Source organism: Pongo abelii, chromosome 20, assembly GCF_028885655.2.
Source record: "Pongo abelii isolate AG06213 chromosome 20, NHGRI_mPonAbe1-v2.0_pri, whole genome shotgun sequence".
NCBI lineage: Eukaryota > Metazoa > Chordata > Mammalia > Primates > Hominidae > Pongo > Pongo abelii.
Genome location: NC_072005.2, coordinates 56,706,961 through 56,729,087, shown reverse-complemented (window position 1 = coordinate 56,729,087; position 22,127 = coordinate 56,706,961). Strand labels below are relative to the sequence as shown.

The 22,127-nt window shown below is 59.2% G+C and overlaps 1 protein-coding gene across 2 annotated transcripts in view; it reads left to right on the top strand.

The window, feature by feature from the left end:
• Positions 1-868: 868 nt before the first annotated feature.
• The window catches only part of LRRC4B (leucine rich repeat containing 4B), a 51,195-nt gene continuing 29,936 nt past the window's right edge, over positions 869-22,127 (top strand). Inside the window, exons 1-2 of one of the 2 annotated variants that reach the window (XM_024237345.3) lie at positions 869-1,360; positions 20,314-20,645. In XM_024237345.3, coding sequence (XP_024093113.3) covers positions 20,349-20,645 — 297 coding nt within the window. In that variant the 5' untranslated portion in view covers positions 869-1,360; positions 20,314-20,348. Of the gene's footprint in view, positions 1,361-17,795; positions 18,020-20,313; positions 20,646-22,127 lie in introns of those variants that run through there. The other variant, XM_024237343.3, reaches the window with a different exon arrangement.

Genomic DNA, 22,127 nt, shown 5'->3' with positions numbered 1-22,127 from the left:
TTGAAGGTTCTTCTCTTCATGAGGTGGAGGGGCTGACGAAGCGGGCATACAGCGGGGTTCAAGAAAGGCCCTCTGTCCCCTCCCCCACTCTGTCTACTCCCCAGGCTCTTGCCACCCAGTCTTGGGCCCTCAAAGCTCCAGCTCCCCAGCTTCTCTCCTCTCCCCCGAGATCTTTCTCCTCCCCCCTCCCCCAGACGGGTCCTTCCCTCCCTCTTCCATCCTCTCATCTCTGTCCGACTTAGATCCTCCTGCCTCTTCCGGGTCCTGCCAGCTTCCCCTGCTCTTCCTGACAACACACACCGCACCCCCCATTCTTCTCCCCACAGCCCCCGCCGCCCTCCAGGCCCCTCTGTCCCCTGCAGCCCTCAAAGTTAGGCCTTCCCTACCTCCTCTTTCCCCCGACTTCCCTGCCCCTGGGCCTCTCCTGCCCATCTCTCTACCCATCTCTCCCTCCACTCCTCCTCTCCCTCCTTTCCTCCTCCTCTACCCATTCCCCCTGCTCTCCCGCCCTCCACTCGCCTTCATCCAGGACCTTATTGCAGGAGTTACCCCCTCCCCTCCCACACTCTCTCCCCTTTCCCTCCTCTCTCCCCTGCTCCCTCCCCTTTTTCTCCCCCTCTTCTTTCTTCCACCCCCTTCCCACTTCCTTCCTTCTTTCCTCCCCTTCCCTCTTCTTTCCTCCCCCCTTCCCCTTCCCTCCCGTCTCCCTCTCCTTTCTTCCCTCCCTCTCCCATCCTCTCCGGTTCTTCCCCCCTCTTTGCTTCCTCCCTCTCCACGCTGCCCTCCCTCCCCTCCCTCTCTCCCCCCTCCTCTCCTCCCGGGCCTCCCTCCCTGCTCCCTCCCTCCGCCCGCCCGCTCCCACCATCATCAGTATTCCGCTCCCGTCTCCGCCGCTCTCGGCTGCTCTCGGTCGCTGCCGCACCGTCCGAGGCGGGGGCCGGGGCCGGGGCCGGGGCCTGGGGGGGGGTGGGGTGGGGGGAGAGCGGCGCCGGCGGGCCCGAGGAGGGAGGAAGGAAGGAAGGAAGGCTGGAAGGAAGGAAGCCAGGAAAGAAAGAAGGAAAGAAAGGAAGGCAAGAAGGAAGGCGGGCGGCGGGCGAGGGCGCCGGGCCGGACGGCAGGCGGGCGCGAGGCGAGGAGGCAGAGCGGCCCCCCCAGCCCCACCGCCGCCCTGCGGAAGCCCCCTCCCCACCCAGGAGCCGGGGAGGGGGGAGAGCGCGAGAGGCTCCAGGCCCGGCCGCAGCCCCGCCCCCCGCGCCTCCCCGCAGCGGGCCTTGCACCCCAAATTCCTGAGCCTCATTGGGGGGGTCCTCCCCCCACGGGCCGGGCATGCTGCCCCCCGGAAGGAACCCCTCTCCTCGCTGTGAGTAGCCGCCAAGGGGCACGGGTCGGGGGCGGGGGCCGGAGGCGGAACCGCGGGGGGTGGGTGGGGGGCATTCGCTAATTGGGGGACAGTGGTCTTAGGCCTCCTCCGAGATGGGGGGGGATGGCAGAGGACAGGGGGCGGGGCCTAATGGGAGGCAGAAGCCGGTGGGGGAGGCGACTGGGTGGGGGTTCTCCGGGCCGGGCGAGTTCTGTGCTGTGGGAGGGGGTTGTCGCCGCTGCCTGGGGACAGGTTGTGGGGGGTGCGTCCGGCGGTCGCTGCGTATCCAGCTGTGGGGCTGAGGAAGTAGGCTCAGGGTGGGGGGCTCTCCGGGCGTAGGTCCGGACCCCCCTTTCTGGGGCGGGAGTCCAGGTTCTTCCTCTCCCCATGGCCCCTCCCACCCTCCACACCGCTGCTGCTTGGGGTGCGGGGGGCACGCCAGTGATGGGGAGGGGGGAGAGGCGGGCACGGGGTTTCCTTGGTGACCGCGCCTGGCAAGAGCGGTTGCCGTGGCAACCGGGGAGAACCGGGGAGTTTGGGAAGTGAAAATGGGAAAGACGGAGGGGGTGATTGGGGAGTGAGACAACCCCCTCCCCAGTCTTCAGCCCTTCTCCCTCTGGGGTCACCCCGCCTCTCCTGGTGAGCGGCTCGGACCCCTGCCCCTCCCTCTCTCCAAGACCCCCGTTCCCTGACCCCACTAGGCTTTGGGGCCTTCTATCCTTGGGCACGTGTCTTTCCAGGACCACTGCCTCTCCCACCTCCCTCCGCCCTCCCCTCCTGGAAACCTCTCCTCCTGGAGACCCCCGCCCCCCATTTGCTGCCTCCTCCCCAGGCTTCCGACCCTCACACCTGCTCTTCTAGGACCTTCTAAGACACGGCACCTGCTCCTCAGGATTCTCTAACCCCCATCTCTGACAATCCCCCAGATATCCCTCTCCAGACCTTCTGTCCAGGAGACCCTCACTTCAGCCGCCCTCTCCTCCAGCTCCCTCCTCCCACTTCTTCCCCGCCCCTCTTTGGGCCTTGCACCCCAGCCTCTCCCCTTTCTCCCCAACACCCCCAGTCGCCTTCTCCTTAGCCCATCACTCTCTGAAACATCCTTCTATGACCTTTCTTCACCCAGAGACCCCCTCCATCGTTGTCTCCTCACCCCATAGTACTCCCCAATCTCAGACCCCCTCCAATCCTAGCTCTCTCCTTTTGGGAACGTCTCCTTCCAACTCACCACCAATCCCGGGCCCTCAGGGTTTCCCCCATCTCTATGCCCCTGCCTCCCTGGGGTCCTGTCCTGCCAGGGGCCCAGCCAGTCTCTCTCCAGGACTCGAGTCTCCAGAGCCCAGGATGGCCTCTTACCCACCCCTCCACCCCTTCGCCTCCTCTCTGGACCCCCATCTCCTTCCCCAGACCTCCTCACCTCTGCTCTCCTCCTAGGCGCCCTCCCCTCCTCCCTGCCCCCTCCCCGCAGCCTCTGGTGACTTTCTGTCGGGGTGGGGAATTCCCGTGGGGAGAGCCCAGCTGGGAACGGGGAGGGGGAAGGGAGCCTCGGGGCTGCCCCTCGGCCCCCTCCCCGCCCCCCTCTCCAGCTGGGAGCTGCAGTGGCGCCTCCGCAGCGCCCCATTGCTATGCGCCTCACATCCCAAGTCCCGGCCGCGCAGCCGCCAGACAGGAACTCGGGCTCCAGGCAGCTGGGAGTAGCCGGAGCCGGCTTCTCTCCTGGTCCAGGAGCCTGAAAACTCCCGCCCCCCACCCCCGGACCGCGGCCAGGACCGCACCTCCCTCTTCCTGTAGCATCTTCCGCAGCCTTCGCCTTCTAACCTGCCTTTCCGCAGCCTCCACTTCCCCTTCCCACCTTCCTCCTCCTCCCTGGGGCTCCTCTCCTCCTGGCCACCAGATTGTCCAAACGCACACAGAGAAAGGAGGGACAGAGAGTGAAGCCGCCGAAAGGCGGGGAGAGAGACACAAGGAAGGGAAGGGTGGGAGCCAGGGAAAGAGGCACAGAGGGAGAGAAGGGACCCAGCCTCCGAAACAGACATACAGGCAATTAGGGCATCAGCACGGAGTCACGGAGTTACTCACTTAATTTCCGAAAGAAAGAGTCGGGGAGCCAGGGACACACGCCACTCCCACCCAGAGAGCAGACACGCGGGTGAGGCAGAGACGCAGGGAGCCACAGACTCAGGGAGGGTGGGACAGACCCACGGGGTGCCTGCTGGGGCCAGCAGGGAGCCGGGGGACACTGGCCACCAGAGTTCTGGGGGATTAGAGGCCGCTTCTGACTTGTCAGAGGGACCCCAAGTCAGCGACAGAGAGTGGGAGCGTGCGAGGAAGACACGGGGCACATGGAGGCAAAGATTCCCCTGGCAGGTACACACACACACACACACACACGAGCACACAGTCATTCACTGGCAGCCAGAGACCCCGATGTGGAACCAGAGAGGCCCAGTTGCAGACGCAGCCCCCACACTCAGTCAGCCAGTGGTCAGGAGAGACAGGGAGCAGTCCCCAGACCTGTAGTCGTGTGTCACACAGAGACACACACAGTCCTTCGTACACAGACCTGGAGGGAGAGACAAAGGTAGGAGGCCCTTGCCTCTTGGTCCTGTGGCCTCGTGGCCTCACGCTCACGGACAGACACAAGGCAAAAGGCACGGAGGTGGCCCCAGAGCTACAGAGATGCAGCCCCAGGTGCCGCTAAGACAGTCACAGAGCTGCGCACACACCAAACCTAGTGCCAGCGTGGGGGGCACGTCTGTGCACTGCAGGGAGGGCCAGCCCCATCGGGCTCCAGCAGTCACCCTTAATCCCACTCAGAGACAGCCCGGAGAGTGTTCCTCTCGCCATGGGGCTCCTCAGGGACCTCCTCACCGTCCGAGAGGTCAGCAGAATTAAGACATCAGGTGTCAGAGGGCGCTGGCATCTCTCACAAGCAGAGGCTGTGCACACATGTGCCCGCACACACACCCTCAGGGCCCATGCAGAGAGGCCGATCTTCAGGCAGAGGTGCTGTGGGTTGGGGATTGGGGGGGTGGTGGCCGCTGAATCCTCAGTCCCTTCCGGAACCCTGGCCCTGCTTTCTTGCCAGGGTCCCCACCCCCTCAATCACCTGTCTCACCTGTCTCACCTGCTAGGACACCTGCTGTGTAGCTCACACTGGCTCTCTCTCTCCATCCTCTCTGCCTATGTTTCACCCCTTCCCACCCCACTCTCTCTGGCCGGGCATCTGTCTCAAGGTGTCACTTGGACCTCCTGTCTCTGTCAAGCCGTCTCGCCTATCCATCTCCCCTCATCTTCCCTGGGACTGACCCTTCGCCCTCCCAGCCCCGTGTCTTGCTGGCCTGGCCCATCTGTCTAGTCTGTGGACTCATTCATCAGTCTTTCCCTCTCCCACCCATCTGCTGTGAAACCTGCCTCTATTTCTGTCTGCTCGACACCGCTCTCTGTGCCTCTCTTCTTTGTCCCTCTGTGTCACTCGCCCTCACCTCTCGCTGCTGTTCCTGCAGCCTGTCTGCCTCCCCGCCTCCCCTGCTCCTTTCCGGTGGCTCCCTCTCCCCACATCCCTGAGGACTCACTTACACTGGGGTCCTCCGGCGGCCCAAGAGGGTTATTTTCCCCCAGTGCTTTCAACATGTTTAATTTGTTGCCAACATTGTTTAAATTAGAGATTTCGCATAAAAATCTAGACTGTCAGCTTTTGGAATCGTCTTCCCCCTGGATAACTGTGGGTTGTGCTCAGGTGTGCAGGGCCACCACGCCCCACTCTCCCCTCTAACCAGCATCGTGATCATCTTCCCTGCTGGGCTCCGTAGACAGAGGAGTTTGCAACCTCTGCTGTTTGCTCCTCTTCCTCTCTGCTCCGTCTTTGTGCCCTGTCACCCTCTCCACTCTCCTTCCCTTGGTTTCCCTTGCCAGGTCCTCTCTCTGCCCCTCCTCCTTCATCCCCCCATCAGTTTGCCCTAACTCCAAGCCTCACTTTGACTGGGCCCTGTTTCCACTTAAATGGCCTCCTTCCCTTGCCAAGAGCAGGAAGTCTTATCCTTCTCTGGGAGAAGTGGTTCTTAAGACTGCCAGGGCGCAGAGCACACACCCATTCTCCAGGGCCAGGGTCTGCTGTGAAACTGCCAGCCCCTCACAGTGTTGGAAAGTCAGCGTTGCATGAAGGCACCATGTTGCAACCTGTCCTTCGCAGCTGGCTGATGGCTGGGGTGGGCCACAGACCCCACACTCTTGTCCCCAACATGTGGCATCACAGCCCGTAGGCAAGGGGTAGGCTTCTCTGTACACCAGGCTGCACATTTGGCCCCAGAGCAGGTGGAGAGCAGGGGCTGCCTTAGAGGACCTGGCATGCGGACCCTGTTTCCAGAGGGAGGGCCTCACCTCCAGATAGGGGTGCAAAGGACAGGGCTCCCCTTTGTGCCTGGCAGCGCTCAAGCCCAGCAGCAGCCCCTCCACCATCACCCTTGCTGGATGAAGGGGGCACGTCTTTGTGTCCTCTCTGGCGGGGTACGGGAAACCTCATTAACTCTGAGTTTGGAGACCCTCTGTCCCCACTGGGGAGAACCTCCCTTCCCTTCCACTCCCAATTCCTGAGGCTGGGCTGGCTCCGCCAGACAGAGGGTGGCAGGAGAGTAAGAAGAGTGGCAGGATGCCCCTTGTTGCCTGGAAACCCACGCGCAACTGTTGTCATGGCAGGCAGAGGTGGAGGGGCTGCCTTGGAGACCCACGAGAGGGGCTGGTGGGGGCTCACCGCAGGAGGCAGGCAGGAGCCCAGGGGACTGCTGGTTCCCCAGGAGGGATGCTGAGAGTGAGAATGGGGGGTGTCTGGTAGTATCTGGGATCCTGGTGGGAGGTTGAGAGACCTAGACAGAGACAGGCCAGGCATGGTGGCTCACGCCATCTCAACACTTTGGGAGGCTGAGGCGGGTGGATCACCTGAGGTCGGGAGTTTGAGACCAGCCTGGCCAACGTGGTGAAACCCCGTCTCTACCAAAAATACAAAATCAGCCAGGTGTGGTGGTGTGAGTCTGTAATCCCAGCTACTCAGGGGGCCGAGGCAGGAGAATCGCTTGAACCCGGGAGGCAGAGGTTGCAGTAAGCCGAGATCATGCCGTTGTACTCCAGCCTAGATGACAAGAACAAAACTCCATCGCCAAAAGAAAAAAAAAAAAAAAAAAAAAAAACAAAAAAAACCTAGTTGGAGAGGAGGAAGAGAGTGAGGCAGGGCGGGAGGGGGCAACAGCCCCAGCCACTCCCAGGCTCACTGTGCCCCCCAGATGCTGCACCAGCCCAGGGACTTGAGCTTAGGCCCCAGAGCTCTTGTTCAAACACTGCAACAAAGGTCAGAAGGCTGTGCAGCCACAGCTTCACTGGAGAGGCCAGCCCCAGGTGGTAAATGCAGAGGAGATTGGCCCTCCCCTTGCCTTGAACCCTCTCTCCAGAGCTGGAGATGATCATGATCGTAGCTAACTGATTGAGAGCATGCCACGAGCCAGGCTCAGTGCTTAGCCTCTTATGTGGATTTTTTCCATGTATTCCTCGGGCAACCCTGCAAGGAGGCACAGCCATCATCCCTGGTTTGACAGATGGGGAAACTGAGGCCCAGAGAGGTGGGGTCCCTTGCCCAAAATAATACACCTAGAAATGGCAGAGCCATTTCTAAACCCTGGTGTGGGCCGCCCTGCAGGTCGCCTCCCTCCATGAGACTATTGCTTTACAGAGGGGGAAACTGAGGCCAAGAGAGGAGAATGCACTGGTCCATTGGGCCCTAAAAGTGGAAATTCTATTTTATTTATTTATTTTTTTTGAGACAGGGTCTCACTCTGTTGCCCAGGCTGGAATGCAGTGGCGCGATCTCGGTTCACTGCAACCTCTGCCTCCTGGGTTCAAGCAATTCTCCTGCCTCAGCCTCCTGAGTAGCTGGGACTACAGGCACGCATCACTACACCTGGCTAATTTTTTTTTTTTTTTTTTTTTTTTGTATTTTATGGTAGAGACACCGTTTCACTGTGTTGGCCAGGCTGGTCTCAAATTCCTGACCTCAAGTGACCCACCTGCCTCAGCCTCCCAAAGTGCTGGGATTACAGGTGTGAGCCACTGCACTCGGCCATAAAATTGTTAATAATCACAATAATTAGATTGTTAATAACAATACACTCATAGAAGGTTAGACTTTTGGGGTTGGGGGAGAACAGGGTCTTGCTCTCTAACCCATGCTGAAGTGCAGTGGCACAACCACAGCTCACTGCAGCCTTGACCTCCTGGGCTCAAGCGATCCTCCTGCCTCAGCCTCCCAAGTAGCAGGGATTACAGGCATGCACCACCACACCCAGCTAATTTTTGTATTTTTTCTAGAGAGGGGGTTCTCACTATGTTGCCCAGGCTGGTCTGGAACTCCTGAGCTCATGCGATCCTCTTTGCCTTGGCCTCCCAAAGTGCTGGGATTACAGGCATGAGCCACCACGGCCAACAAGTCTAGACTTTTGAAGGCATTGAAGCTGCTATAACTTGGGGGCTGTCAGGTTCTCAATCTTGTTTATGCCTCTAAAGCACCAGAAGGGAAAGGATTCCCCATGCTGATTCTCACAGTAGAGAATCAGCCCTCACCGACGTGGGGGTTGTAGGATCTTGTTGTGGGAAGGGCAAAGACCCCAAATGTGATCCCATGGGCCCCCCACTCCTTGACAGATGAGTGGTTTTGATCCAGCCAGAAATGCTGGATTTACAATGGCAGAGAAGTGGCAGGGTTGGGTGGGGAGGGGGCTGAGTCATGGAATGGAAAAACTGTTTATTCTTCTGACCTGTAAGAATAAATAACTTTTTTTGTTTTTTAAGACGGAGTCTCGCTCTGTCACCCAGGCTGGAGTGCAGTGGTGCTATCTTGGCTCACTGCAACCTCCACCTCCCAGGTTCAAGGGATTCTCCTGTCTCAACCTCTTGAGTAGCTGGGATTACAGGCACGCACCACCATGCCTGGCTAATTTTTTGTATGTTTAGTAGAGACGGGGGTTTCACTGTGTTGGCCGGCCTTGTCTCGAACTCCTGACCTCAAGTGATCCTCCCGTCTCGGCCTCTCAAAGTGCTGGGATTACAGGCGTGAGCCACTGCGCCCGGCCGAGAATAAATGATAACTTTTAATGTAGCTGTCACTTAAGTGTCAAGCACTGTACATGGTCACCAGGAACCCCAACAAGGTGGGGTTCCTATTAATAGGTGTCATTATCTTCACAGACTGCAAGGCGGAGCCTGGGGCGGGGGACACAGGGAGAAAGTGGCCAGCCAGAGTTTCAACCCAGTTTTCCTCAACACCAACACTCTTTCCACCTCTCCATCCTTCCTCTTCACAGGACGGTGTGATGAGGTAGATGAGGAGAAGGAGGATCTTCTGGATCCTGGAATAAGTTCACTGAGCATTTTCCTTTTATGCCCCAGGCATTTCCCTAAACTCATCACAGATATCAGACCTTCCCCACCTACAGGTGAGCAGACCGAGGTCCTGAGGGGTGAAGTTCCCTTTGCAAGCCAACATGGCTAGTAACTGTGGCAGCTGAGGTTCAAACCCAGGTCTAGTTGATTCTAAGGCCCGCCTTGAGCCACACCCCTATACAGAGCTCTGGAGAGGAGAGGAGGGGGTTTCATTCTTCATCCCGAAATGGAATATAGGAGTGAGATGGGCACTTAGAGACCCTTCAACCCCTTGCTGTGAGACCTGCATCCCCTGGGAAACAGAATGACAGCCTCACCCTAGATATGGCGATGCAGAATCTGCGGTTTTTTGTTATTATTGTTATTTTGAGACAGAGTCTCGCTCTGTCACCGAGGCTGGAGTGCGTGGTGCAATCTCGGCTCACTGCAACCTCCGCCTCCCGGTTCAAGCGATTCTCCTGCCTCAGCCTCCTGAGTAGCTGGAACTACAGGCAGGTGCCTCAACGCTCAGCTAATTTTTGTATTTTTATTAGAGACAGGGTTTCACCATGTTGGTCAGGCTGGTCTCAAAACTCCTGACCTCAAGTGATCCGCCCGCCTCAGCCTCCCAGAGTGCTGGGATTACAGGCGTGAGCCACTGCGCCTGGCCAGAATCTGCCTCTTAACAAGATTCCCAGACAGCTGGACACACATTCATGTCTGAGAAGTATTGCTCCAGTTCACATAGTTTTCAGCTTTTTATGACTTTTAGCAGCACCCTTTTGTTGTAAGCAAAATAACTATGCACAACCCTGTGAGCGAAAACAGATCGGATCAGCGTCCTTCCTAGGCAGGACCCCTATGAGTAGAGCTGGCTGGGGCCACGCCCCTCCCCACCTGCAAACTCACTCTCACGCCCCACTGCCCGAGCCTTGGCAACAAATACTATTGTAAAAACCACCAATGCCAGGCCAGGGCCCAGTTCTCTTCTGGGGTGAATTCAGTTCAGGGGTGTTAAGCCGCCCCATCCCAGCACAGAATCACAGTCCAGGGACCTGGAAGTTCAGGTTTTTTTCTTTCCTTTTTTTCAGACGGAGTCTCGCTCTGTTGCCCAGGTTGGAGTGCAGTGGCGCCATCTGAGCTCACTGCAACCTCTGCCTCCTCGGTTCAAGTAATTCCCCTTTCTCAGCCTCCCCAGTAGCTGGGATTACGGGCGCCCGCCACCAGACACGGCTAATTTTGTATTTTTAGTAGAGGTGGAACTTCACCATGTTGGTCAGGCTGGTCTCAAACTCCTGACCTCAGGTAATCCGCCCACCTTGGCCTCCCAAAGTGCTGGGATTACAGGCGTGAGCCACCATGCCCGGCCCTCTTTTCTTTTTCTTTTTCTTTTTCTTTTTTTTGGAAGTTCAGTTTTTATCTCAAAGCCTACCCAAATCTGGCTATCCATGGGTATGGCAGTGACCTCACCGTGCCTCAGTGTGCCCTTCTGTAAAATGGGCAGCAGCAGCTTTCGCCATGGGCCCCTTGCGGGGACTGAATGAGCTCTCGCGGGCGGCTCCCGCAGCTCAGGCCTGGCACAGGCAACCAAGGCAGCACTGGCCAGGTGCTCGGGCCTCATACTCTCCATAACGTTCCGTTTCTCCAGCTGTGATCTCCCTGGCTTGTCCATGAGTCCTATAAGAGCCCTGTGAGGTAGCTGGGCAGGGCCAAGGAGCAGACGGAGCGACACTTCAGGGACTCAGGCAGAAGCAGTTCCAAGTAGGATCAGTGGTTAGATCCATGCTGTCCAACACAGTAGCTGCCACAGCCACTGCCACGCGTGAGCACCAACAGTCACATCAAGTCAAATGAAGAATTTAGTCCCTGTTCATTCTCGACATACGTCACGTGCTCCATAGCCTCATGTGGCCGGTGGCCGCCAGTGCTGGACGGCACGGAGAGAACATTTGCATCACTGCAGAGAGTCTATTTGATGGTGATGCATTGAAATATTGAAATATAGCCAGGTGCCGTGGCTCACGCTTATAATCCAGCACTTTGGGAGGCTGAGGCAGGAGGATTGTTTGAGCCCGAGAGTTTGAGACCAGCCTGGGCAACATGGCAAAACCCTATCTCTACAAAAATACAAAAAAAATTAGCCAGGTGTAGTGGTCCACTCCTGTAGTCAGCCACTCGGGAGGCTGAGGCGGGAGGATCACCTGCGCCTGGGAGGTGGAGGCTGCAGTGAGCCGAGATCACGCCACTGCACTCCAGCAGAAATTTGTGTGATGTGTGTGTGTATGTATGTGTGTGTATATATATGTATGTGTGTGTGCATGTGTGTGTGTGTGCATATGTATACAGTTGACCCCTGACCAACTTGGGGGCTAGGGGTGCCAGCCCCCTGTGCAGTTGAAAATCTGCATGTAACTTTTGACTCCCCTAAAACTTAACTACTAATAGTGCCCTGTTGATTGGACACCCTACCAATAACATAAACAGTCAGTTAACACATTCATGTTAAATGTATTCCATCCTGAATTCTGACAATAAAGTGAGCTAGAGAAAAGAAAATGTTATTGAGAAAATGCTAAGGAGGAGAAAATACATTTACTAGCCACTAACTGGAGTGTATCATCGTAACGGGCTCCCCTGATTGTCTTCACGTTGAGTAGGCTGTGAGCAGGAGGAGGGGGCGGTTGTCTTGCTGCCTCGGGAGTGGCAGAGGCAGGAGAAAGTCCACATATAAGTGGACCACACGGTGCAAACCCCTCTCCTTCAAGGGTCAACTGTAGTCCTCCACTGGCTGGTAAATAGCTCACCTCAGCCCTTCCTGGCTCCCCACCACCCCCCACCCAGCCCTCCCAGCCCCCTGTCTTCTGAAACCTGCTGTTAATTCCCATTTCTCCGATGAGGAAACTGAGTGACCGCAGGGTACTGTTCCTAGCAGAAAATTGGCAGCACCAGGGGGTCGGAGCCCAGGTTTCTCCTTTTTCCAGCTTCCAGCCAGGCTCCGAGTCCTATATGTCACTTGTTGGTCACTTGCTGTGTGCCAGGCCCTACTTGGGCCCCCTTGCCACAGCCCCGTGCAGCATCATCAGAGAGGCTGCAGCTGGCCCAAGGTGGCACAGCCAGGGACTGGGCGGGAGCCGGGTGGGCGGTGTGTCCCCAGCTCCCCTGCTGCCCTGTGGGTGTGACCAGAGCGAGGCACCGCCTGTGAGTGGAGATTGGGGCTGGGGGGCCCGTGGCAGGGACTTTTGCATTCTCTTCTCCGTGTAACTGCTTCCCGCCCCACATCCTCTTCTGGCTTTTGGAATTTGACCCCAGATCTATAAGAAGAGCCTGGCTCCTCCCTCTCCCTCACCTCCTACACCGCCTCCAGGTTCTGCCACTTTTACAAATTTGCTTTATCTGTTCACTCTTTCCCTTCTCTCCATCCCCGTGGCTCCAGCCGCGGCCTCATCCTCTACCCCCGGACCCCTGGCGCAGCTCCTTCCTGGCCTCCAGCCGCCCCGCTCCAGTCCACTCAGAGGGGTCCTTCACCCACCAGAGCTGAGCCTGCCTCTCTGTTGTCACAGCCGGTTGTGGGAGGAAGGAGGGCCCCCCCGCCCCCGGCCCATTGCCACGGCCTCTGTAACAGCTCGACATTCCCTCCTCCTGGCTTCCCTCCTGGACGTTCCGGGGCCCACCCTGTACCCACCCTCTCACTTAGCCCTCGGGCGGCTCCCCCACCCCCACACTTGCCTCCCTAGAGACAGGGCTCCTTGCCTCGGGTGCCAGCAGAGGAACTGCCGGTAGGGGGCGCTGGCTCGCTCGTTCCTGCAGCAAATACTGAGGCTCGGAGGGGCCAGCGCTGTGGCAGGCCCTGAGGATGCAGCCGTGAACGCCCCGGCAAAGCCCTCCGGAGCTCCCCTCTTAGCAGGAAGGCAGGCAATGAACGCCGGAACAAATCACCGAGCATCAGGTGCTGGGTGGCCGTGACACGAGCTGTGAAGAAAAGGAAGGGCAAGGGATAGGGATGGTAGGGGGAGCTCAAAGAAGACCTCCTGGAGGTGTCGTGGGAACGCAGAGCCCCCCTGACCCCAGGAAGAGCACACCCCTGGCTGGCCGAGGGCACAGCAGGGACAAAGTCTCCTCAGGGGAACGGGCCTGGTGTGGATGGGAAGAGCCTGGGTGGGAGGCGCCTGGTGGGTGGGAGGAGCCTGGGGGAGGCCGGCGTGGCTGCACGGGAAAGGACAGCCCCCCTCCAAGCAAGTCACCACCTCACCCCCACCCACTGCAGCTCACCCCCACCCCGACTGCACCCCCACTGCACGGGCCGCCTGTTGGTCCTGCTGCCCAGTGGCCAGTGGCCAGTGGCCAGTGGCCCCGGAAACTCGTGAGCTGAGCCAAGTCCCTAGTCCTGCTTCCTCGTCAGCAGCCCCTAGGGGGCCTGGACTGCCCTTTCCCTAAGGTTCTTCTACCTCCAAACATAGAAGCCTGACAATTCTTGGAGCTGTGGGGCTGCTTTTATTTTGAAAGCATTCAGGACATGGATTGGCTCAGAAAAACACACGCGGGAAGTCTCATCCGTCCCTGACGCCAGCACTGCCTTGTCCCCTCCCCCTGAACCCAGGTCTCTCCCATAGGACCGGCTTCCAGGGACAGAAGGGCTCATCCCTCCCCGGCTTCAATCCCTCTCCACCTTCTGGGCTCCAGGCTCCATTTCTGCCCCAGTCCCTCGCAGTGGGGAAGTTCTTCTCTAACTCTAACCTCCAGCCCTCTTGCTGCAATGGTAGTCAATTTCCTATCTTCCCTCTGGCCGTCTGAATTTACCCCCCCACCCCCACCCCAAAAAATGAGTGCGCCTGACAGGAACGTTCCCTGCCTCCCATTTCTCCTCACCCCACCTCCCCTGGGTCCCCGAGTTTCCGATCTGCCATCTGCCTGAATCCTCCCAGGCACAGTGCCCGAGATCTCTCAGAGCTGGGGCTGGGGAGGATGGCGAAGCCGGTGAGGACTCAGCTTCACGCCTCGAGTGCCCAGGCCCTCCCAGCCTCTGCATTCCCCTGGATCTCAGCTCCATCTCAGGGCCTCCTGTCCTTCTGCCCCTTTCATGCCCCTTTGTATGCCTGTGTCTGTCTCCCTGTGACTCTGCCACTCTCTGCCCCTCGTACTTCTCCTCTTTGGGGTCCTTCTGTGTCTGCACCTCTGGCTTGTTCCTTGCACCAGGTGAGGGAGAACAGGTGTACCCTTGTGATGGGTCCTCTCCTGGGGCAGCAGGGGTGGGAGAGGCAACCGTGGTGACCTGGCTAAGTTCCGGGCCTGGGGTTCCAATGCCCGCAGTGCTGCTGGAGGGCTATGTAACCTTTGGCAAGTGCCACTCACCTCTGAATCTGTAAAATGGGCACAAGAACCATCCCTTCCTCCCAGGGCCGTGGGGAGAAGCCAGCAGCTTGAGGAGTGGATAGCATGGCACCTACACGTAATCAGTACTTCCCATCACTACTAGGGGTGCACAGGGGCAGAGGGCAGTCCATGGAGCCTCTGCCAGCCAGGCATGAAGCCGTGGTGGAGTGTCAGGCGTGTGATATCCTGTGCAGTGCGGGTGACTGCAGGGGCTGAGGAAGGGTGGCTGTTCAGCACACCTGTGGCCTTGCCTGCACCCTGCCCCCAACACAGAGGCAACCTCCATGGGAATTGTTGCTGTTGTCAGGCCAAACTTGGGGGTCTTTGGGGGCCCTGGACTCTGGCGAGGCCGACCTAGGAGGGGCCACTTCCTAGCCGTGTGTTTCGCATTAGGCAACTAACAGTACCTCTGTGTGTGTCAGCTTTGCTAGCTGGGAACTGGGTGTAACAGCAGTCTTTTCTCAGAGGGTTGACGGGAACTGCAGTGGCTAATGCAAGTAAAGCTCCCAGAACGGTGCCCAGTCAGTGCCAGATTTGTGTTGGACGTTACCACCTTTGGTGGTGTCATTATTCAGTGAGTTCACGCAAGTCAGATGTGTGTGCGGAAGAGATGAGGTTAGCCGGCATTCCTGTTATCCAGGTCAGAGGGCTCTATCTGGGGACAACTGGGGCCAGGTGCCCTGTCAGTATGCAGCTGTATCCAGGAGTGTAGCTCACGCAGGTGGTATCTGAGGTTTGGGCAGAGTGGTAGCTTTCCTCTGGGTGCACAGAGCTGCGCTGGGGACCTCCTGTTTGGAACCTGAGGTGTAGTATCTAGGACTTAGCCATCCGGGTGGTGCTGGGGCATGGAGGGTGACCCAGGGCATGGAGGGTGACCCGGGACATTGGTGTCCAGCTGACATGAGATGTGCTTCCTCGGCCAGGTACGGTGGCCCACACCTGTCATCCCAGTACTTTGGGAGGCCAAGGCAGGTGGATCACTGGAGGTCAGGAGTTCAAGACCAGCCTGGCCCACATGGTGAAACCCCAATTCTAACTTAAAATACAAAAATTAGCCGGGGTGGTGGTGGGCACCTGTAGTCTCAGCTACTCAGGAGGCTGGGGCAGGAGAATTGCTTGAACCCAGGAGGTAGAGGTTGCAGTGAGCTGAGATTGCACCACTGCACTCCAGCCTGGGCAACAGAGTGAGACTCTGTCTCAAAAAAAAAAAAAAAAAAAAAAAAAAAAGCTGCTGCCTCTGCCAGCAAGCCTCCTGGGATGGAAGGGGACCTGGGGACTGAGGGTGTCCAGGGCTGGGAGCCTGCATTGTGCAGCTATTGCAGTGCGGCCTGGCTCGGTGTGCAGAACGGAGAGTGGGGGTATCTGTGTGTGAGCGTGGGGGGAAATAGACTCACAGTGATGATAACGTACCCATCCATCCCTGCACCCAGTGTTTGGTGAGCAACTGCCATGTGCCCAGCACTGTTATGGGTCCTGGGAACCAAATAGTCACAAACTGACTGCCCTCGGGAAACTTGCGTTCAAGCGCACAGACCCATATAAAAGCTCAGATGCTGATAAATGTCATGGAGAAAAATGAAACAGAGAAGGTTCTGGAGAGGGATGGGGGTGCTGTTTGATGCGGGGCGGTCAGGACGGCCTCACTGAGAAGGTAGCATTGGAGCACGGACCTGATAGAGAGCAGGGCAAGAGCCCTGTGGACAACCGGCGAAGAGTATTCCAGGAAAAGGGAAGAGCAGGTGCAAAGGCCCTGAGGCTGGGATGTGCACAGCCTGTTCTGGAAACAGCGAGTGAGCAGGGGGAGGAGGGAAGTGATGAGGTCAGAGGAGGAGCTGGGGGGACAGTGGGGGCCTGAAAACCGCGGTGAAGTCCTCACCTCTGCTGTGAGTGGGACGGGAGCTGTGGAAGGCTGTGGAGCGGAGGCGGGGCAGGGTCCATGGGGTGTTGACAGGATCCCTCTCGCTGCCCATGGGGAACGCACAGGGAGTGGGGGTGAAGGTAGGAATGGGAGGCTGGAGGGGAGGACACTGTAATCGTTCAAGAGGGAGATGGGAACCAGGTCAGGGAAGTAGCCTGGGCGTGGGGAGAAAGATCCTCTGATTCCGGGGTCTGATTCCGCATATGTTGTGAAGACAGAACCCTTTACCGAGGATTTAGCGATTTAATCCCCACAGCGGCCCTAGGAGGCAGATACTCTCATTATCCCTGTTTCACAGTGGAGGGAACTGCAGCTTGGGAGAATAAGCCACCGGCCCGAGGTTACACGGGAAGTGGCAGCAGAGTCAGGACTCAAACCCAGGCCTCTCGGCACTCACCAATGTGCCCCACTCTCGAGAGGTGCCTTTGTGGCCTGTGGGTGTCCTGGGCCAGTGTCTGACACATAGCAGGGACTGGGTAGACATTTGTTGGACAGACGGATGGAAGGATGGATGGGTGGATGGATGGATGGATGGATGGATGGATGGATGGATGGATGGACGGATGGAAGGACGGATGGATAGACGGATGGACGGATGGGCGGATGGATGGACGGATAAGTTGAGTGAATGAACGTGGCTGCCCTACAGATTTTGCAGAAGTGTGTCAGGAGGCGGATGTCAGGATCTGGCTAAGGTCCAAGGGAGAGGGGTGCCTCTAGGGGTGGGGGTCTTTGTGGCATGAAGAGGGGCTGGCCCTCAGCCACGGGACAGGGGTGACAGTGCAGGGCGCAGGTTCCAGTGCTGGTATATCAGGTGTGGTATATCACGGTTGGAGTAAAGGCTGTGTGGCATGGTGGGGGTTCGAAGGAGTTCCTGGGGTACAGGGGCATCTGCAGGAAAACCCTGGGCAAGATTGTGTGCCTAGACCCGGTGGGGGGTGTGATGCTGGGGGGTTTTGGCCGGCAGTGAGGGCGGGGGGTGTCAGCGGTGGCCCAGCCCGGTCATGCAGCCAACGAGGCTGTCTGTGTGCCACGAGGCTCCGGCTTGGCACGGCCCAACCACCCCCCTTTCTTGGGCAGCCCAGCCGGCAACCTTCCTCCCCCACTTCCCCCGACCTTCCTCGGCTGCCTCCTCGGCTGCCCAGAACCAATGGGTTAATTAGATAACGGAGCCTTTGATTAGCGGGGGAGGGGGAGGCCTCCCCCCGGCGGCGCAGGGAAGGGAGGCTGAGGAGGAGGGAGGAGAGGCGCCCTCCCCGTTCAGAAGGAGAGAAAGAAGGAGGGAGGGGTGGGGGGGAGGGAGCTGAGGCACAGCTTGGCTCTGCACTGCCGTGTGACTAGAAATTGTAATCGCGGAGAAAGAGAGAGACAGACAGAGCTGGGGAGAAAGAGACCAAGACAGACGGACAGACAGACAACCTGACTGAGATGGGCTCAGGGCCGATGAGAGGGTGACAGGGATAGAGCAAGAGGGAGGAATAGATGGAGGAGAAGGAGAGAAGGGGCCTGGGGGTCCCGAGGGAGGCAAGATTGTGAGGGGGGAGACTCAGGAGGGGGTTGAGGCCAGAGGAGGTGGACGGGGACCAGAGGTGGAAGGGGAGGACTGAGAGGGGCAGAGAGAGAGGAGAAGGGGGCTGGGGTCGGTGGGTAGAGAGAAAGCAGGCTGCAGTGGGGGGAGAGTCGAGCTAGAGGTGGGAGAGGGGGTGGAAGGAGACCGGAGGAGGCGAGCGGGGAGGGGAGGAGAGAACTGCTGCAGTGGCCAAAGGACAGCCTCCCCCCAGGGGTGGGAAGGGCGACAGGCCAGTGGGGGGGGGCGCGGGGAGACCCAAGAAGCCCCTGCGCCCCCCCCCAGCACGATCTCGACGGGAAGCCCTGGAGAACTGGGGAGGCAGAGACCCCGGCTGGCCGGAGGCATGTGGAGGGGGGGGCCTGGGCGCAGGGAGAGGCCCAGCGGAAGCCAAGCCACCAGGGTGAGTGTCCCCCACCGTGGGGTTGGGGGGAGAAAAGGATGGGAGATGGCGGAGGGCGAGGGGGGGAAGGGGAGGGAGGCCGAGTCGCTGCAGAAGCTGTGATGGGGGTGGGGGAATGCGGGCTGGCAGCGGGAGAGCTGGGGACAGATGCGGAGGTAGACATGGCAGCGGCAGGCCTGGAGGCCGGGGTGGGTGCCGTGGGCTCCCCCAGGCCCTGCGGGGTCCCCCGGCCTCAAATCCAGGCCCTGCGCTTTGGGCCAGCCCTTTGGCTAAGAGGGTGTGGGCTGGATCATCGCCAGGGTCTTAAGAGGTGGGAGCCCCAGACCCAGGATAAGGACTGGGCATCGACCTCCCTGTTCATATTCAGGAAAATGAAGACCCTCACTGCACTCACATAGTCAGACACAGACACACGGCCCCAGCCCTGCAGGAGAAAAATGAGCCCGCCTGAACACAGAATCAACCTCTCTCTCCTCTCTCTCTCTCTTTCTCTCCCCAGCCCCCTCTTCCTCCTGCCCTCTGTCTCTCTGCCTCTGCTTCTGTCTCTGTCTCTCTCTGTGTCTCTGTCTAGCCCTCGCTGTCACACACACACTCAGATACACAGACATATGCACACACATTTTTATCTGGGTTAAAATGGTCTTGGAAACTGCAGGAGGAGGGAGTGACTGTGTGTGTGCACAGCCGTGTGCCTGGGGGTGAGCCTGTGTCGGGGGTCCTGAGAGTCCACTGTGAGAGGGTGTGCCCCATCACTGCTGAGTGTGTGAGTGGGTCGGTGTGCGTGTTTGTGTGACCTGGTCTCTTGGGGCAGGGCCTGCTGTGTTGGGGCAGGGCCTGCTGGTGTGGGTGTATTTGTGTGTACTCAGAGATGCTGCGTGCAAAGGACAGCTGGGAGCCAGAGGGTAGACCCAAGGCTGAAGTACCCCCTCTGCACCCTCCCGGCCTGCTCTGTGCCCTTGGACAGGCCGTTTTCCCTCGTAGTGCCTCAGTGTCCCCATCTGTAAATTGGGCATCCTAACAGCTTTCTCCTATGGTCGTTATGAGGCTCACATGAGACGACCGGGATACAGTTTGCTGCATTGCAAGGGCTTTTACCCAGTGTTCCGGAGAGACTATTGTTACTGGTATCGTTGCTGTTGCTGTGACTCGCCCATCCCCTTTCGCTCTCTGGTTCTATGGAAATGGCATGGCAGGACAGATTGGGGAGGTACAGCGTGACTTCTCAGAGGACCCGAGTCCCCACTGTCCGCTTTCCTCCCAGAACCCAGGCAGAGTCCCTGGACCCCCTTCCCTTCCCCATCCCCTCCCCGAGAACCGAGCTCAGTCCTGCGGCAGCAGCTGGCACAAGTCCCATCGGGGCTGTCTCTGCCTGGAGCACCCACAGTCTCAGGACAAAGGAGGGGGTGCAGCTGGTGGCCTCTCGGCCTGTGCCGCCCCCCGCCAGGTCCCCAGCCACCCTCACACACAAGCTCTAGTCTCCTCCCTCTTCACCCTGCTGCCTCCCAGCCCCCCCTTCACCTGCCCACACCTGTCACCTCCACAGTTGTCTTGTCTGCCACCTTACCTCTCTCTCCCTCAGATTCTCCCATGAGTCTGACTCAAGTCTCTGAAGCTGCTGTGAGGCCCCCAGAGGGCCTGGACAGGGTGGGCAGTGACAGGAGGGTGTGCAGCGGAGGGTCTTTCGGTTTAGCTGAGGGCACAGGGGGTGGGGGAAATGCATCTCTTCGCTAACATCCCTGGGAGGGGGAGAGGCAGAGGGAGTGGAGGGGAGAGGAGGCTGGGACCCGCCTCCGAGGTGATCACGCAGGTGGCAAGGGGACCGGGCGGGTGTTGGGATGGGAGCGAGGTCCTTGCCACCTCGCTTGCTCTTCCCCCTTTCTGCCCCCTCGCCTTGTCTGTCTGTCTGTCTGTCTCACTCCTCTGATGTATCTACCTTTTTGAAATCATGCAAAGAACTGGGTTTTGAATCTGGACAACTTCTGCACTTACTGGCTGAGTGACCTTGGGCAGGCACTTCCTCTCCCCCAGCCTCAGTTTTCCCTGCTGCAGAATGGGCGTAGAATCTTGCCAGCATGGAGAGGATGAGCTAGCGCAGGGCCGGGCGGGCCAAGCTTCCCTCTGCCTGCCCCAGCCTGCTGGGTGGGTCCATCAGCGGCTATCTCCCTCCCTGTCCCTTTGTTCTGGGCACGGGGCAGGGAGGTGGCGATGGGGCTGCCTGGGTGTTGGCGAGCACCCGGGCCACATGGGCTCCTGTCCCTCACCAAGCCTCTCCCCTCTCTCTCCCCCACCCACAGCCCCCCAGCGTCCACGCGGAGCATGAACATTGAGGATGGCGCGTGCCCGCGGCTCCCCGTGCCCCCCGCTGCCGCCCGGTAGGATGTCCTGGCCCCACGGGGCATTGCTCTTCCTCTGGCTCTTCTCCCCACCCCTGGGGGCCGGTGGAGGTGGAGTGGCCGTGACGTCTGCCGCCGGAGGGGGCTCCCCGCCGGCCACCTCCTGCCCCGTGGCCTGCTCCTGCAGCAACCAGGCCAGCCGGGTGATCTGCACACGGAGAGACCTGGCTGAGGTCCCAGCCAGCATCCCAGTCAACACGCGGTACCTGAACCTGCAAGAGAACGGCATCCAGGTATTCGGGGCCAGCGGGCAGAGGGGGACCATGGAGGGGGGCACTGGGGAGGCGTGCAGATGCAGCCCATCCCTTCTGGGCCTCCCCACACAGGGGCTTCCCCATCTCCGGCACCTGTGGAAGTGGCCTGCCGGTCTGCATCCTATCAGCTGGAGCCGGGCTCCCAAGGTGGAGTGGAGGCCCTCCAGGCTTTGGGAGCAGAGTGCTCCCTGTCTCTGAGCCACTGTGTTGGGGCCCAAGTGCAGGCCACCTGCCCAGCCCCCAGCACAGGACAGGCGGGTCGGCCTAGGCCGAGCCCTAGGGTCCCTGGGGTGTGGAGAGCAACCCTTCCACAGGGACCGCTGTGGCATCTGCACCACCACACCCTCTCATGGCCTTGGGAAGGTGACGGCATGATTCTGAGCCTCAGTTTCTTCATCTGAAAAGCGGGGACGATGCAAGCCCCTGCGCTGAGGCGTTGCTGATAGGTCTGGTACTTATTGGGGCATTAGCCTGTGTGCTGGCACCTGGCAAGTGGTCAGAGGACAGGAAGCGTTTCCATGGTCATTTGCCGGGCGGTGCAGGGTTTGCGTCCCCATTTCCTGGAGCTGGTGTGAGAATTGGAGAGCAGAGAGGCTGAGAACGCTCTGGTGCCTGGCGCCATGGTGGCCTGTGGCTGGTGCTCAGGATGGGGCAGCTGCCACTCGATTAATGATGACTCTGATTAGGTCAGGCCGTAAGCGAGGGCTTGGGGGGACAGAGCTGTGCTATTAGAAAGCAGGGCTTCTCAACCTCTGCCCTGTTGACATTTGGGGTCGGATCATCGTTTGGCGGGCGGGGTGGGGGCTCTGTCCTGTGTGCTGTAGGATGTTTAGCAGCATTTCCGGCCACTAGATGCCAGTAGCACCCCACCCCCAGTTCCAAAAATATCTCCAGGCATTGCCAGTGATTCCCAGGGGATCATTACCCCAGGCTGATTTGGTCCAACTCCTGCCTCCAAGCAAGCCTCCTCCTGTTCCAGCCTGTAAAGCTGGGAGAGAAGAGGGTGCCGATGCCAGAGGTCCCAGCCCCTCCAGATCCAACCTTCCAGATGTAACAGCTCCCCTAAGAAGTGCGGCTGCTTTTCTGCCTGGTCTGTCCCTGGGAAGGGGTGGGAGGACTTGGCTGCTCCCACCTGACCGTCCTGAGAGCCAGATTCAGGGAAGAAAGGGGACCTCTCAGGGGAGCAGTCCCTTCCTGGTGGCTGTGGGGCAAGGGCCAGTGAAGGGGTCCAGAAACATCAGGGGCGTCGTCACATCACCACCCCCTGCTCCTGCAGGGCCTTGTCCCTCTGTCCACACCCACCTCCCACAGGCTCCCATGTCTGCCAGTTTGCTTTGAGTCTGCCCTGCATCTCCCTAGCTGCAGTCTCCACAGATCCATCCACGTCTCCCTTGAGCAGGTGACATTCCGCACTGTGTGGTCCCCATGCACCTGCCCCCGGCTTCCCTGCACTCCATCCTT